Genomic DNA, 17237 nt, shown 5'->3' on the forward strand with positions numbered 1-17237 from the left:
CCCGAACGGCGCTCTGCCCCCACCGGGCGTCTGCCCCGCAGCAGGAGCTGGGACGGTCCTAGGGAGGGCTGCTTCCTCAGCCATAAAATGAGGGGCTGCCCCCCACCGGGCTGGCTCCCGTGGCGGCCACACAGCTGACCACTCGCACCCGGGGCGCTCCAAAGGGAACCCTCCCCCGCCCCTCCTGGGACGAGCAGGTAGCGGTTTAGGACGGGGGTTCCTCTCCTGGAAGTAATATAAGTCCACGAAGGACCCAGCACACGCCGACCTGGGCTCAAGGTCGCAGCCACCTGGCGAGTTCTTTAGAGCTGGCTGCAGGCCACGGGCAGCGTCTGGCTTGGCTGTTACTATTTCTGACCAGCTGCTCAGCGGGCGCCCGGGGCGGGGGACAGAGACAGGCTCGGACACGGAGGAAATACGGCGTCCGATGAAGGAGACGTATCCAAGCACACCAGGAACCCCTGACGTCCAACGATGAAACCGAGGCCAGAGGGCTGGCCAGACCAAGGCAGACACACGATGGCACCCACCACACGGAAAGGAAATGGGACCCTAGTTCCACTCTGAAAATATGGTCAGTGACATAACCACACACAGGCAGCCGGGGACTCGCATTTCCTTCATGCTTTTCCCCAAGAGAGCCTCCGTGTGGGCTCTGGTGGCCTGGGCTCTGGTGGCCTGGGTTCTGGTGGCCTCGGCTCTGGTGGCCTGGGCTCTGGTGGCCTGGGTTCTGGTGGCCTCGGCTCTGGTGGCCTCAGCTCTGGTGGCCTCGGCTCTGGTGGCCTCGGCTCTGCAGTCCTGCGCTGGTCCCGGGTGGCTGGGCAGGCATGGGGCCTCGCGTGGCACATGCGTGGAGTGGACTCTGTCCAGCCCTCCCCTCTAGGGTCACGGGCCCGGAGCCGGCCTCACAGGTGTCACCCAGCAGCCGAGCATCCCTGGGGCATTCCTTCGCCCGCCTCCTGGCCAGAGGGACCTGTGGGGCCTCCCTCCGGGGGGACAGGACACCTCACGAGGGACAGGGGGACCTGGCGTGGGCACCTCTCTTCCCGCCTCGCTCGGAGCCCGGCACAGCGGACCCGCTCGGAGCAGCTTGCCCCTGAGCGCCCCGGCCCCAGGGGGCTCCGGCTTCCTTTCCGAGCACCCGCCTCCGTCCTCGGTGCCGGCGGTCCCAGTTCCACTTTCTGAGCGGCCCCATGTGACATGGCACAGTCGTCCCTCCGAGGGCGTGAGCCTGAGTCACGCCGAGAATTCACCCACAGACACTTCCTGCTGGCTGCGCCGGCGCGGAGCTAACCCTCCTGCAGTGACACCCCTGGAGGCGGCAGGGGTTCCCCCACAAACCCCCACGTGCCCTGTCAGTCCCAAAACGCTGTCCTCCCAGCGGGCAGACGCTACCGGCCCCAGGCCTCTGATTCTGGGTGGTGCTGTGGGCCGCCACACACACACACACACACACACACACACACACACCCGCTCCTGAACTTTAACAAACAGGAAGCGAAACCCACGGCACACTGGCAGCCCCGAGCACACCTCCAAGTGCCTCTCCTGACCGCCCTGCGGTGGCAAATCAGCGCCATCCCGCAGGGCCAGCGTGCCAGGCCCCGCTCCAGCTCACCGGCCTCCAGACCCGCATGGAGGGTGAGCCACCGGGCGGGCAGCTGGAATCAGAACCCGGTTCCCTAGCCTCACAGCTCATCTCCGCTCTGCTCCTTCCCCGCTTCCCGGAGACCAGCCGGAAGCCGCCCGCCCTTCCACGTCCAGCCCACCCCATCCCCACATCGGGGCCAGTTATGGTTGGAGGCCTTGGGTTTCTATGGGGGAACCCCTGAGGGTGCCAGGCACCCCAAATTTGAGAACCGAGGCAAGGGACCCAGCAGACACACACAAAAGCCACAGTGTCTGTTCCTTCGGCTGTGTCCACGTCTCCTGCTCCTCAGCAGGTGCTTTGCCTATGGGGGTACCTGGTGCACTTAAATGCCCCCTGAATGAGGTGAACTTGGGGTGCCTGGTGCATTTATGTGAAAGCAGACTGGCCCCAAATATTCCGGCTCACACACGTCTGGAAGCTGGGCCAGAGGCACCCCCCTTGGAACTGGGGACCCGTCCATGGCCCCAGGCCCGTGCTCCTGGCATTCCGAGGGCGGAAATGGCACCTGTGAGACGCGGGAACAGCCCGGACGTGTCGCTGACCTGCTGTCTGTGAGCACTGCCTTTCCTGGCCCAGGGTGCCAGGCCTCCCAGGCACTCTGACTGCGGGGGGCGGGGTCCTTCCTGGGAAGGAACCTGGTATCAGGGGCCCCTGGGTCTGGCTAACACCACTGCCTGGGCTCCCCCAGAGCCAGGGCGACAAGGACAGCCGGTGGGGGGGGGGGGGGGATGCACTTGGAGGACAGCGGGGATGAGGGGCAGTTTGCCATCTCCTTTAGGAGACATGCCTTCCCGGGCCTCATCCCCGCCTCTGTCTGGTCCTTCAGGGAGAGGCTCCTGACCAGGCCCTGCCTCTGGGACCTGATGCCCTCACTGGTTAGAGCGCCCCCTGGAGGAAACGAGCATGGGGTGCAGCATCCCCAGAGGCAGTGTCCCCAGCCTAAGGACCACAGTGGGGTTCAGTGGGTGCCCTGTCTGGGTGTGTGTCCGGGGGACATGCGCCCCGAGCTATGCCCACGCCGGGGTGCAGCAGACTCCCCAGGAAGGAGACCGGCCTCTGCACACCCGCCTCCAGGTCACTCCTTCCCCACAACCGCCGGAGGCCGCCCCTGGGCACCTGCCTCTCACAGCGCCCTCCCCCCAGTCCCCGGGACAGCAGCGCGAGCGCGGGGCGCAGGCCGGCGCCGGTGACCCCCGCGGGAGGGCGGTCAGAGCGATGTCCGCCGGCGCCGGTGACCCCTCTGCGGGTGGGAACGGATCTCGGTGGCCCTTCCTGGCAGCGCCCTCCCCGCGGGCCGCCCGCTCTGCGCCCCGTCCCTCCGCTGACCGCCTCCCCCCCCCCCCACGGCCCCGCCGCCAGGGCCCCCCCCGCCCAGGGCCGCCCGGGCCGGGGCCCAGCCGGGGCCACAGGAGCCGCCGCCCGCGGTGCCCTTGACCCGCGCTCCCGGCCCGGCGCCCTGACTTCGCCCCAAGCCCCGCCCCGGCGGAGCGGCCCGGGCGGCGCTGTCCGGGGCGGGAGGGCGGGAGGGCGGGAGCCGCCCGGAGAGCTCAGCTCCGCGGCTTAAAGGTCCGGAGGGGGAGGAGCGGGTGATGGCGGCGCCAAAGGTCACAGCCGCGCGCCGCCGGCCTGGAGGCGGGGCCCGGGGAGGGTGCGCGGGGCGCATGGCCCGGGCGGGGATCGGGGATCGGGGGCGCGTGGCCCCGGCGGGAATCGGGGATCCGGGGCTCGTGGCCCCGGAGGGGAGCGGGGATCCGGGGATCGGAGATCCGGGGCGATGCGTGGGGCGCAGGGCGCGGGGACCCGCGGCGCCGGCGGGACGGGGTGGCGGTCGGGGCGCGGGCGCGGGCGCAGCGGGGCCGCGGCACTCACCCTCGCGGGCCTTCTTCCTCCGCAGCGTGCCGCCCAGCTTGCCCAGGAAGGTCTCCTCCTTCTTCATCCTGGCGGTCCGCAGCGGCGAGGAGCGCAGGGACATGGGCCGCGGCACCGGCTCCCGCGGGCGCAGCGCTCTGAGCCGCCGGGTCGCTGCCCCGGGGAGTGGCCGGAGGGCGCGGCCCGGGCGCCGGCCCCCGCCCCGCCCCGGCCCCGCCGCCCGCCGCCAGAGGTCTGTCCGGACCGGATCGTGGTCGCCCTTCCCGCCCGCAGGCCGCCGCCGGTCCCACGCCGCGCGCCCCCCACTGTCTACGCGTAGGACGAGCTGCCCCTGGGCCTGAGCCGGACACCCCCGCCCACCCCTTTGTTCTGCGGGCCTGAGCCCGAGCCCCCGGGCTCTGCTGATGCCCATGGGGAGCGGGCGGCCACGTGCATCACATAACCCGCAAACGGTCGTTTCGCTGCCGGGCTTTTCCCCGGAGCCAGGCCTGGGCTGGGGGGACCCCTGTGAACTGTCCGGTCTTGGGGGGGTGGGGGGGCGGACCCCAAGGACAGCCCTGTAACCCAGGAGCCAGGCCCCAGGGACAGGGGATGCCAGAGTCACACAGTCAGGAGCCCGGAAGGGGAGGGGAGAGGAGGAGGGGGTGCGGGAGGGGGGACTCGGGGGCCAGGGGGCTTGTAGGGGGGCCTCTGACTCGGGACTGGGGTGCAGAAGCCCTCACCTGCCTTCGGGGAAGGAAGAGAAGTCTCCGCAGCGGAGGGGAAGGGAGAAGAGGACCCGTGGGCCTCGCGTGGGGATGTGGCGGGGCCGGAACGGCAGATGCCTCGGTGGACGGTGAGGGGCAGAGGGCATGAGGTCAGCGCCCTGTGGGGGACCCTGAGCCCCTGGACCCGCGGCCTGGCACCCACGGCTGCAGAGACAGACGGAAGCACGGGCCACGGAGAGCAGAAGCTGTGCCAACGGCCAAGCCCAAGCCGCCCGCCAGCCCCGAGGTGGGGCCAGGGCACGGACAGGGACACCAGCCACACACGTGGGCAGCAGCGGGATGCTGGGGGCTGGGGCAGCGAGGTCAGAGGTCTCGGAGGCCACCATGGCCCGATCTGGGGCGTCGCTCACCAAGCTGGGGAGGACCAGACGGAATGAATTCGGCTTTTGAGAAGCCAGGGGTGCTGGCAGAGTCCGGGCCAGGCAGCACGCTCTGTGCCGGGGTGCTGCCCGCCACCCTCAGCTCCCCGCCCACAGGACAGGGTCCACTCGGAAATGCACGAACCAGATGCTGTGTGGTTTTGGGTGGCCCACAGACACCCGCCTCCCTGTCTGGGCGCTCACAGGCCCCGGGGGGAGCTGTGACCAGGGGCGGGTGGGCAGCAGGGAAAGAGGGGGGAACACCGGGCCCAGGAGCAGGGAGCCAGGTGGCGTGGGTGCCCGCGGAGGCGCCTGGGAAACCGTGTCTGAGTCTCCGTCCGGGGTCCGGCTTCCCAGCGGACGCACAGGACGTACCCCTGTCACCTGCTAACCGCCACGTGAGCCCTGCAGGGACGCCTACACTCTTGTTTAAGATGCCGTGACTCGCCCTAGCTGGCTTGGCTACAGCGTCAGCCTGCAGACTGAAGGGACCCAGGTTCGGTTCCGGCCAAGGGCACATGCCTAGTTTGCCAGCTTGGTCCCCAGTGGGGGGCGTGCAGGAGGCAGCCAATCCATGATTCTCTCATCATTGATGTTTCTATCTCTCCCTCTCCCTTCCTCTCTGAAATCAATTTTAAAAATTTAAAAATAAATACGTAAATAAGTAAAATGTCATGACAGCCATCAGCTGGTGTGCTGAGTGGTTAGAGCATCAGCCCACACAGCGAAGGGTCACAGGTTCGATTCCGGTCCAGGGCGCGTACCTGGGCCGCAGGTCACCCCCAGCCCAGCTGGGGTGTGTGCTAGAGGCCACCCATCCATTTGACATCGATGTTTCTCCCTCCCTCCTTCCCTGCCTCCCTCCGTCCACCCTCTCTGAAAAGCAGTGGGAAAAACGTCCTCGGGTGAGGACAAAAACTTTTTTTTAAATTAAAAAAAAATTAAAATGTGGCGGGCCGTGGAAGAGTTTCTCTCGCGGAGAGCCACACGCTGACAGCGGCGCCTGCCCCCCGGACCGCCCGCGGCAAAGGAGGCGCTGGAAGGGGAAGTGGCCGGCCTCCGGGGTAGCCGGCCTGGGATACGTAGACGTCATTCGTATAAAAAGCACAACCACACATCAGCGCGGGCGTGTGCTTGTTACTAAGAAACCACACGTGGGGGCGGGCTGGAGGGGCCAGTGGGGATAAAAGGGAACATGTAATACTTTCCATAGTTGCCCTGACTGGTGTGGTTCAGTGGATAGTGTCGGCCTGCGGGCTGAAAGGTCTCAGGTTCCATTCAGGGCAAGGGCATGTACCTTGGTTGCTGGCACATCCCCAGTAGGGGGTGTGCAGGAGGCAGCTGATCAATGTTTCTCTCTCATCGATGTTTCTGGCTCTCTCTCCCCCTCTCCCTCCCTCTGTGTAAAAAAAAATCAATAAAATGTATTTTTTTAAAAACAGTAAAGATTTAAAAAAAAAAAAAAAAAACCTACGAAGCAGCAGTCGAGTTCACGTGGCTCCCCACCCCGGCTGAGAGCAGATCCTTCCCCTGCTGGGCTCCGGCCTGTGGGCTCGGCCTGCGGGCGGAGCGGGGCCTGTGTGGTGCAGTAGGAGGTGGTGGCTGAGCTGGTGGCTGTGGGCTGTCTCCTGTGTGCGCAGAGGACAGGAACAATGGATTGTTGGCGTGGTTGGTCTGCGTTTTGTCAGCGCTGGAGGAAGGAGCCACATCTGATCCAAACCCCCTCGCTTCCTTCCTTCCGGGCTCCTCTCTGGGCGGTCATTCTCTCCGGGGGTCACTCTCTCCGGGGGGCGTCCTCTCTGGGGGGTCGGCTCAGGGAGGACTCTCAGGCTGCCTTACAGATCGGTACACGGATGTGTTTGCCGGGAGTTCGGGAATGTCAGCTTTTAATAAAAGAGAATTTACCAGGAAGCAGAAAGGTGATCTCAGCCCCGTCCACTCGGCCCTCCGCCCTCGGCATGCTGGGAGGGCGCTGATGGGAACAGGGTGCAGCAGGGCCGCGGAGAGAAGCCGGCGGTGGAGCGGAGGCCGTTTCCTTCTAAGCTGCGTCGGGGCCGCACAGGAGCATCCACGCAGCGGGCTCTCGGTCCCTCGGGTGTCTCCCGGGAGGGGCGCCGGGCGCACAGGTGTGATGTCCGAGCACTCCAGCGGCGGCAGATGGAGAAGCAGCCGCGGGGAGGAGACTTAGCCCGGCCCGGAGGCCCAGCTGGCAGAGTGTGGGCCCGTCTCAGGTTCGACTGGTGGGGGGCTCGGTCCCCAGGATGGAGGGGCGCGAAGGAGGCCGCGGACCCATGCTCTCTCTCTGCTGTCTCTGTCTCCCTGTCCCCACGGAGCAACTCAGTGCAGCACGGCCCTGTGAGCGGGGCGGCCGGACATGAGTCCAGTGGAGTGGATCACATCTCCGAAGCTCTGGGCAGGCAGTGCCTTCTCTAGGTCACAGTGGCCGCCCTGGAGGCGAGGCGCCTCTGGAGATGCCCGGGGGCACTGGTGGGTGTAGTGACCTCCCCGAAGCCTTAGGGGCAGAGTAAATCACACACACACACACACACACACACCCTCCCCCTGGGCAGCAGGAGGTCTCTCCAGCTTCGGGTTTCATTCCTCACCAATTTGTCTGTTAATCGCTGGCGGCTGGGCGGGCGCTCAGAGAGAGGCGAGAGCCGCCTGCTGCCCCCAGGCTCCCCTCACCTCCCGCTCCCGCTCCCGCTCCCGCTCCCGTGCCCAGAAAGAAGGGTTCCTGGGAAAACCTGGCAGAGGGTGAGCACTCTGGGAGAGGAGAGGGAGCCCGTTCCAGGGGTGACCCACTGGGAAGCACCTCCTTTGCTGCTTGTTGCAAACCTCCCACAGCCTGCGGAGGGCACAGCGGGTGGAGGGTGCAGCAGGCGGAGGGCACAGCGGGCTGAGGGCGCGGCGGGCGGAGGGACAGGGACCAGGCCGCCTGGCTGCCTGGCTGGGGGAGACCCAGCCCCCGGCCCTTCCCCGGCCTCACTGCACACCAGGCCATCGGGAGTCACCAGCCCTTCAAGCGGTTATGTCACCAGCTTGCTAAGTGACTGCTCTGGCGGGAGAGAGCTGTGGCTCCCGCTGAGCGCGGGGACATGAGAAGGTGGCCACCTGCCTGGAATCCTAAAACGGCGGGCACTTCCCCACGCGGCCCAGCCTGCACCCCGGGCGGCCGCGCTCAGCTGCCGCTCACTCGCTGAGCTTGGAAACATCAGCACACTCCGAGCCGAGGGAAGCTGGATTTGCGTTTGCTAGCAGCTCCTCGGAGTTCTGTCTTCGCATCGCGAGCAAATGAAACCGCAGGCGTGCTCTGTCCCCGCACAGTCTATAGATGAGAAACGACGGAGGAGCTGGCACGGTGACTGAGGCTAGTCTTCTGTGGAGACCTGGTGAAGGCCCCGCAAAGGTTACACGTTCTGAGGGCACATTCCTGGGGAAATATCAGGGTGAAAGACCCAAGGCAGGCCTATCAGACATTCACACTTTAGTCTGAATTTCTTCCCCCCTACATTTGCCAGAGCGTATCACCTGCCTGCAGTAATGGACGGCTTTGCTCTCCTCCTCCCGCTGGGCTGGGAGCAGTAAGGGAATGAGAGCTGTGCTTGGGGGGGAGGGCACACGATGAAGGGCTGGGGGGGTGGGGGTGTGAGCTCGTCCAGGCTGCTGCTAGAGCCGCCTAAAAAGGCACATCGACATTCTTTTAATTCTTTTTTTAAAAATATATTTTATTGATTTTGTACAGAGAGTAAGGGAGAGAGATAGTTAGAAACATTGATGAGAAAGAGTCATCGATCAGCTGCCTCTTGCACACCCCCCACTGGGGATATGCCCGCAACCAAGGCATGTGCCCTTGACCGGAATCGAACCCGGGACCTTTCAGTCTGCAGCGATGCTCTATCCACTGGGCCAAACCGGTCTTGGCGACATTCTTTTAATTCTTATCAGCTGAGCCCGAAGGCACTGGCAGAATCCTGTTATCAGTACCGATTTCTTATCTTTATCCATGTGCTTGGAATGAGGAACAAATAGGACCTTGACTTACCCAGATCTTGATATGCCAAATCTTGTACCGAAAAATGAGGAGCTTACCCAGGTCTTGACAAATAGGACCTGGGCACACCCGAAGCTCCTTTTGACCTTAAACCCCTTTGGAAGCCATGAATGTGCTGTGTTGTCTGTGGTGAGTGTGACTGTCTCTCCACCAGAGAGGTGGCGCCCACCTAGCGCCCAGCTTGAATCTATTGTATTTCTGCCTCCAAGTCTCTTCTTTCTTTTCTCTAATTTCTTCATCCCCAGCTCCTCCCCTCAGGAACCTGTCGTTTTCCATGTGGGACGCGGAAAACAGGGAAAATGCCCACAGCAGGCAGGAGACTTGGCCACTGCAGCACGCCCTAAGAACATTGCTGGGGCCAGGGGTCCGAAAGGAGCCAGACTGCCCAGCCAGCGAGGCTCCGTGGCTGAGCGTCACCCTGTGACACGGGAGGTCACAGCTCGATCCCCAGTCAGGGGCTATGGGCTCAGTCCCCAGTAGGGGCGGCAGGAGGCGGCCAATCAATGATTCTCTCCTCGTTAACGTTTCTATCTCTCCCTCCCCCTTCCTCGCTGAAGTCAATATAATCTGGAAACCTGGAAGGACCCAGGCGGGGAGGGTTTTTAGTGTGGGCCATCCTGCCTGTCCCCGCTCCTCGCTCTGGGGCTGCAGCGGGAAAGCGGCCCCGGAGCAGGCCAGCGTGGCGGCCCCGTAAGCTTTCCTGTGCCCTCAGGCAGCTGCGCCTCCTGCCACTCTCACACCGTGGAATATTGTTGACTTTTTCAAAACATGTAAAACATAAACTCATTCCCAGCTCATGGGCCATGCAGAACCATTCCAGGGCCCAGCCTGGGGAGCAGGCTGTGTGGAAACTGCATGTCACTTACTGCTCCTTTTCGCCCAAAAACCCTAACAGTGGCCACAATGACGGCCCCGCTGAAAACAGACCGATGTTTGAAGGTAACAGTGCCCGGCCGACCATGAACCAGGAGGCCAGGGTTTGATTCCCGGTCAGGGCACAGGCCTGGGGTTGCAAGCTCCATCCCCAATGGAGGGCGTGCAGGAGGCAGCCAGTCCACAATTCTCTCTCATCATTGATGTTTCTATCTCTCTGTCCCCCTCCCTTCCTCTCTGGAATAAATAAAATATATTTAAAAATGAATAAATAAACAAAAAGAAAACCGTGCGCTGGGCCATCTCGCTGGGAGCTCGGAGGGCGCGCACAGCCGCTGCAGGCAGAGGCGCCTCAGGCTGAGCAGGGGGGACAGGGGCCACGGGAGGGCTCCCTGTCCATCCAGCTTCTCCAGTGAAAGCGCCATTGTCCCCAGGAGGCTCACAAGGACAGGGTCTCTCCGGCCCGGCCCTCCCCTCCCCCCCATGCCTTTCCTGAAAGAGCCTTCTGTTCTCTGCCCCCCCCCCCCATCCCAGCTGCCCCGTCCCTGCGGCCACTCGCCCCGCCGCCCGCCCGGCCAGCCCCGCGTGCCTGGCTGTCCTTCCTGCCACGTTCCACGGTGACCACCTGCTGCGGCCTGAGTGGCTTCCGCCCAGAAAACCCTGTTGCAGCCCTGACCGTCCCCGGGGCCATGACCTTGTTTGGAAACGGGATCTTCGCAGCTGGAACTGGCTAAGGTGAGTCACCAGACGGGCCTCGTTGAAATGGAATTTGGGGAGTAAAGTTTTGGGGAGCAGGTGTAGGAAATTTTGGGGCCCCTTTCCCCTCCCCACGTGGGGGTCTGTTCTGCGGGACCCTTCCCCCTCCACCTTGCTGCACCACCTCCGTCCGCCGACGGACAGAGAATCCGGGAACCCCTGCCCAGGGCAGTGCCCCGGGCTCCCGTCCCAAACTCCGTCCTCATCCACGCGCCTGGGGGGGCCCAGGGAGGACGGGGGCCGCCTGGAGCGCGGCACGCGAGGCCACAGCGACCGGAGGTAAGAGAGAGGCTGAGCGCCTTCGAGCTGGATTCGGGCTTCCCGCCTCCACAGCAGTGAGGTGCCCCTTGCACTTTGGGGACAGGAGACCCCACCCCCCCACCCACACGTGTACACACACACACACACACACACACACACACACGTGTACACACAGGCACACACTAGGGTGTGCTGGCAGGAGCGTGGTTTAAACCCTGAGCTGGTGTGGATGACCCACAGCCACATCCCGGCTCTGGGACCAGCCTCGGGCTCAGCAGGCCACGCCCACAGCACAAACCCCGCCGGTCCGATCAGGGCCTGGGCTGAGGTGGCTTCTGTGTGTGTAAAAGGTTAAAAAGGTCAACCACCACCTTCCGGTGGTTTGCCAGATTGGCTCACACAGAGGGAAAGAGAGGCTTTTCAGGAAGCTCGGAGTCGCTCCTCTGGCCACGGCCACGCGAGGCCACGAGAAAGGCCACGTGGCGGGCATCAGGGACCGTCTGTGCGGGAAGGACCCCACGTTCCCACGGCTCCGAGGAGGCTGGTGCGGCCCAGCGCATGAGCACTGAGCGCGAGGCGAGGGCAGGGCCTGGCCGGGGCAGTCACTGCCCTCCCTGAGCCTGTGAGCGCCCGGAGCCCCCGCCCTGAGCCTGTGAGCGCCCGGAGCCGGGGCTCCAGAACACATGCAGGAAGCCGGTCAGAAAGGAGGGGGCGCGGAGGAAGGGCTGGGACCCCACCGCCGCCCGCTGTGCACCGAGCTCCCTGGGAAGGAGCCTGTGGGGGGGTGGGGGGTGGGGGTTCGGGTGGGGGTTCGGGTGGGGGCCCTCCCTGCGGCCCAGGGCGTGGCGAGTGTAAGGACCACTTGTGTGCCGATAAGACGGTTCCCCAGACGGAGTAGCAGTGTGGCCTCCCTGCCCCCAAATAAAGAGAACTCTGTGTCCCAAAGACAGATACAATCAACAAAGCAGCACGCTTCCTGGCGACTTCCTGCTTTTTAAAGAACAAATTCTTGGCCACCATGGCGGGATTTAACAGAGAACAGTCATTCCCCACTTCCTCCGGGCCGGCCGCCTCCTGCTTCCACGGGGTGTGGCCGGGACAGGCCCAGGGGCGCCCCCTCCAGCCTCCCCACCCCCTGCGTCTCATCCCCTCTCCACCTGCAGACCTCCTCCGGGACCGGCGACACCGGGGTTTTCTGCCTTAATCCTCATGGCCCAGCAGCCAGGAGCTCCCACAGCCCTCAGCGTGATCCCTCCACGGTCACCACCTGGCCCCGCCTCCGCGGCCTCCACACCCTCCTCGCCCTGGGCTTCTGTTTCCACGGGGGCCGAGTGGCTCTCAGGGCTGGGCTGCTTCTTCCTCTGTTGGCGGAGAGGAAGCCGAGGGCGCTGAGCATCTTAACGCTGGGAACCAGCGAGGTGCCCTGTTCTCTCCCGGGGCGTGCTGGGCCTCCCCGGTGAGCCCAGGAGGCCGCGGGCCTGGGAGAGGAGCCTGAGGCAGGCCCTCAGCCCTGGGACCTCCCGCAGAGCCACTTCCTGGGTGGGAGGTGAGGCTCGCCGGGAAGACACTGGCCCCCTCCTTGGGCTGGGCCAGGCTGGGGGGGGCGAGTGGCTCTCGGACCGGCTCCCTCTCCAGCAGGACCCGGAGCCTGTGGGCCGAGGCTGTGGGCCCCGCTGTGTCCCCGGGGTCTGGCTCCCACTGAGCCTCTGTGTGCATAGCCCTCAGACACAGACGGTGTACGAAGGCTGGGGGACTGGGGGAGGGACGGCACCTATGTCATATTTCAGCAATAAGGATTTATTTTAAAAAGAACAGTCATTTTCCTTGAAGAAGCGGAACGGTGTTCGAGGCGTGGTCTTGCTCGCAGGTGCACAGAGTGAGGGCGGCGTGCGGCAGAGGCCCGCCCACAGCAGCCCGCAGGGGCCTGCCTCAGTCTCCCACCGGCCCCCACGCAGGGCCTGGACGTTCTTACCCAGAAGCCTCTGCCTGTGTCTGCTCGGACCGTGTTCATTTCAGAAACACATTTTCCTCGGCCCCGCGAGGCAGTGGGGAACCTGCAAGATCGCTCACCGCGGCTCCCAGCAGAGCCCCCGAGCTTAAGGTGACCAGACGTCCCGATTTTTTTTTTAAATATATTTTATTGATTTTGTACAGAGAGGAAGTTAGAAAGATCGATGAAAGAGAGTCATCGATCAGCTGCCTCTTGCACACCCTGTACTGGGGATATGCCCGCAACCAAGGTACATGCCCTTGACCGGAATCGAACCCGGGACCCTTCAGTCCCCAAGCCGACGCTCTATCCACTGAGCCAAACCGGTCCCGGCGGACGTCCGATTTTTAACAATTTGTCCCGCAGCATTTAAAAAATCGGGACTTTTTTAAAACGCTGCAGGACACGGGACAAATGGTTAAAAATCGTGACTGTCCCACCAAAAGCAGGGTGTCTGGTCACCTTACCCAAGCTCCCCTGAGCCCCCCAGGCCCCTGGCTCCCTGGAGTCCATCAGACCCCCCAAAACCCTCTCCCCAGCAGCCCGGTGGGAGCTGTCAGGTCTGGGGACAAGGGTTCCCCAAATGTCCCAGCCCCCTCAGCCTCGCTGGCAGCTCACGGCCCGCCTGTTCTGTTACCTTCCACCGGGTCCCACACATGAGGAGGGCAGCTGGGCGGGAGCCGGGGCCACTGCAGCCACGTCACCGGGTCTGCCTGTCAGAGCCAGTTTCCATGGCCCCCGGCCACACGGAGCCTCTGCCAGCTCCCAGGCACCCACCGTCCGTCCTGTGGGCGGGACGTCCCTGAGGGCACCCCACCTGTGTCCTCAATCCCGACTCACTCCACAGACCTCCTGTTTCCACAGAGGGGCCTCCCACCGTACCCCTGCCTGTCCTCCTCGCACGGCCAAGGTCACCGACACAGGGACGTCTGAGAAGCCGCACAGCCGGAGGGGCTGGGACATGACCTCGGTGTCCGCGGGGCCCTCCTGGGCAGCAAGGGGCACGGGGACCCTGAGGGACCTGAGCTCAGGAGACTCAGTCACGCGCGTCCACTCGTCTCATTCATGCTAACGAACAGCCAGGCGCCGGAGTGAGCCAGGGCCGCGGGCGCTGGGGCGGCTCCGAGCTCCGCTCTGCTGTCTGCATTCCTCTGTGAACCTACAGCTGGGAGGTGGAGTGTGCTTTTAAAAGTAACACCATCATTGATTTGTAAAGAACTGTTGTATTTTTTCCGCCTTTATTGCAAAATAATGATTTTCAGGCGCACCAGGAAGTCAGTTATAAATCAGCAAGACCCTTATCCAATCAGTCAATACACTCCGAATCCTTTGTCCGTTTTCCTTAAAATGTATTTCCGTTTCCCCTCTGCCTGCTCTGTCCTGTCGGAGGAGGGCGGGAAGCTCCATCAGGGGGAACGGAGGGCACCCTGGGGTGGAGGGGGGCGGCGGGGGGGGGGGGGCAGGTGTGCACTCACTGCTCCCCAGGCCACCTGCGGCCGCCCTGCCCCTGCCCCTTCCTCCCGGCTGGGGCCGGTCAGCCAGGCACCAGACCCTGTCCGTTCCTGGGCTCTGGCGCAGCCCCTGATTGTCTCCGTTCCTGGAGCCAGAGGAGGTGGGGCTGGCTGACGTCCTCTGACGGAATGAAAGGCAGGATCAGATCTCAGAGGGGGATCCCAGGGCTGTGTGAGGAGGGGTTCCAGGGAAGCCGGCCAACAGGAGACAAGCCGCCTCCGCAGGGGCAGGGGCAGGGATGGGGCAGCCCACCGAGGGCCTAGCGAAAGCCAAGGGCAGAGGACGGAGGGACCCCACGTTTCCCTGCCTCACTGCTTGAGCTGGGTTACCTCCCCCGGCTCCCTGCCCCCAGTGCGGACTTAGGCCGGCTCCCTGGTTCTCAGGCCTTTGGACTCGGAATGAATTCCACCAGCGGCTCCTGGTCTCCGGCCTGTAGGAGTACCGCCTCCACAACCAACACTCCCTGCACTCTCCTTTCAGACACCTGCCTCCTGCTGACCATCTCCCGGACAGCCCTGCCTCCAGCTCCTCCCCAGCGGCCTTTGCACCTGCTGTTCCCTCTTCCCAGAATGCTGTTCCCTGCACTGCTCACCGCTGGCTCCTCCTCCTTACCCTCAGGTCTCAGCCTGGGAGTCCCTTCCGAGAAAAGCCTAGTCTGACCGCCAGACAAGGACCCACGGACCCCCTGTGCCAGCTGGGACTCCGAGGCCCCTGGAGAGCCAGCCCAGGCGCCGGAGCTCCGATGAGGGGGTCTGCCAAGACTGCACCTGCCTCAGGCCCACCCTGCCCTGTCCCTCCGCCTGCCGAGTTACCCCCAAAACGTGCCGCTTCTGATCGGCCCCGGGCAGGACGGAGACCAAGTCCCCCGAGATGGCCCAACCTCGGCTGAGGAACACCTCCCCGGCCCCCAGCCCCTGGTGGTGGGCAGCAATGAAGACTCGGTCTGCACATCAGCTGTTTAAGGGAAGCTAGAAACTTGAATTTTGACTTAAACTCCTGATTTTAAACATTGTTTACTTTAAACTTGATTCTCTGGTTCCTGCTGAGGATCCCCTTCTCTCTCCTGCTGGCGCCACTTGAAGCACATGGGCGTGAGCACAGGCACTGTCCTGGAGACAGCCCATCGGGTCTCTAAAAAAGCAAATAAAAAACCCTCCATCTGAAAAAAATAAAATACAATAAAAGACCCTCCACCGGGGCAGCTGCAGGGAGTGGAGGCGTCGGCGGCCGTCCGCCTCGGGGCTCTGACCGTCCTCCCTCCGCTCCGGGACTGCAGACGCAGCCGGCACACCGGCGGAGGCATCGCCGACGAGCACACTGCCCACGAAGCCACGCGCAAGGCCACGCGGTGCAGGGAGAGACCACGCGTCCACGGGACGGACACGCTGTCAGGTGGCTGCCCTCCCAGGAGCACCGGGCGGATCAGGCTCGCCTACGTGAGCTCCCGCTGCACGTGGAAGGCGGCACCCGCAGGGGCAGTGGGCGCCCCCTGGGGTCCTCCGGGGAGACAGACGCTGGCTCAGGGCCCTCCGTTGCCGAGTGGAACAAAAGATTTATTATGCAAACGCCCACCTGCTCCAGGCCGCGTGCTCAGTATGGAGAGAAAAGGAGTAAAACCCAGTGCAGACTCGCTGAGGCAGGCGGCACTTTGGGGGACCTGCCTCACGTCTGTCACATCTGGGGCCCAGGCAGCGAGGCCCCCGCGGCAGTGCTCGCGCTCCTGCCTTTCCCAGAGAGCCTGCGTGGAGCTTGTCTGCCACTCCCCTGCCGGAGCACACAGGGTTCTCCCACTCCACCTGCAGCCACACGCCCTCCTCCGCAGGACACCGCCGCCCTGGTGGCCGGGGGAGCCAGCAGACCCGGCGGCCCGGCCTCGCTCGATGGAACACGCAGCCTTTCACGGCGGCTCCTTTGGAAGAAGCCCTGGGGAAGAGGCCGGCGAACCGCACGGGTCTGTCTGACACTAGATCTCGGCCGTGCTGCTCTAACTTACAGTGCGACCACGCCAGGTTAGAGCAGGGGTTTCTCCCTCCCAGGGGCAGGAATGTAAAACCAGTGAAACCATTGGGGGGCGGGGAGAAGGAGTCTGGTTTCCCACGTTCCCAGTTACAAGGAACACAATGAAAGAAAGGTAAGCTTTTCTCCCTACAGATTCTCTCCAAGTCCCCGCAGCTCCAGCAGGCAGAGGCTGAGCCAGCCCTGGAGGCCTGAGAGCTTGACCCCAACGACCTGCCCTGAGCCCCGAGCTGCCCTCAGGCTGCCCTGAGCCCTACGCTCACATGGCAAAGACGTGGACAAAGGTTGCACAAAGGTCCGGGAGGACGTTGTGAAGGCCGCAGCCGGCTGGGAGAGGGAGGGAAACCGGCAGGGACCTGTCCTGGCCTTCACGTGGCAGCGTTTTTTCCTAAGAATCCAAAGGAAGTTTAACTTAAACAAAACAAAGTTCCCGGCATGTGGCCAGTAAATGTATCCGAATACATCCTTTGAGATACAGGTGGTCAGGCAGAATAGTACCCGCCTCTCCCCACCAGCCACGAAAGTGTCCACGCTGCCACGGCGGGACTGTGCGAAGATGTCACAGCACGGCGAGGGTGCGGGCTGCAGGTAGAACCGAGGGGCCCATCAGAGGGCCTCAGACTAAGGAGGGGCCTGCATGATGTGGGGGGGGAATGGTGGGGGGACCCGGCTGTCACCAGGAACCATCAGAGGGCGGGGCAGAGCCTGTGGGGACCGGCTTTGGAAACAGGATGGGCCATCAGCCCAGGCAGGCGGGCCTCTGGGAACTGGACGAGGCCAGGAGAGTCTCCCCCAGAAGGAACCAGCCGCCGGGAGACCCACCCTGGACTTCCGGCCGCAGACGGCCCGGCGCCCGCTGTGTGCGCTCTAAGCACCGGTTTGCGGTGATCTGCCGGGCGGCTGCAGGAACCGGGACACTGACCAGCCACACTAACCGTCTAACTAATGCCGCACCTGCTCTCCAGGGGCCACGGGTCCCTCTCCACTCCCGTGTCCCCGTTACACACGTTTTCCTTCCCCGCCACTCCCGTTCCGTGACTCAGGCAGGCGGCAGGAGCGCCAGCTTCCCCGGGCCTGCTGGCGCTGACACAGGGGACCCACCACAGACCTCGCGTCTGGGAGGAAAGGA

The 17237-nt window shown here is 64.1% G+C and overlaps 1 protein-coding gene and 1 long non-coding RNA gene across 2 annotated transcripts in view; one reads left to right on the forward strand and one right to left on the reverse strand.

Annotated features, from left to right (window-relative positions):
- Nucleotides 1-3726, reverse strand: part of PARVB (parvin beta) — a 303345-nt gene extending 299619 nt beyond the window's left edge. Inside the window, 1 exon segment of the mRNA XM_084878186.1 lies at nucleotides 3521-3726. Coding sequence (XP_084734312.1) covers nucleotides 3521-3623 — 103 coding nt within the window. The 5' untranslated portion in view covers nucleotides 3624-3726.
- Nucleotides 60-17226, forward strand: LOC311619610. Its single transcript, XR_014794546.1, has 3 exons — nucleotides 60-574; nucleotides 10108-10308; nucleotides 14573-17226. It is a non-coding gene; the product is annotated as an uncharacterized lncRNA (long non-coding RNA).
- The last annotated feature ends 11 nt before the right edge of the window (nucleotides 17227-17237 follow it).

This window comes from Pipistrellus hanaki (assembly GCF_964339955.1).
Source record: "Pipistrellus hanaki genome assembly, chromosome: 3".
Taxonomy (NCBI): Eukaryota; Metazoa; Chordata; class Mammalia; order Chiroptera; family Vespertilionidae; genus Pipistrellus; species Pipistrellus hanaki.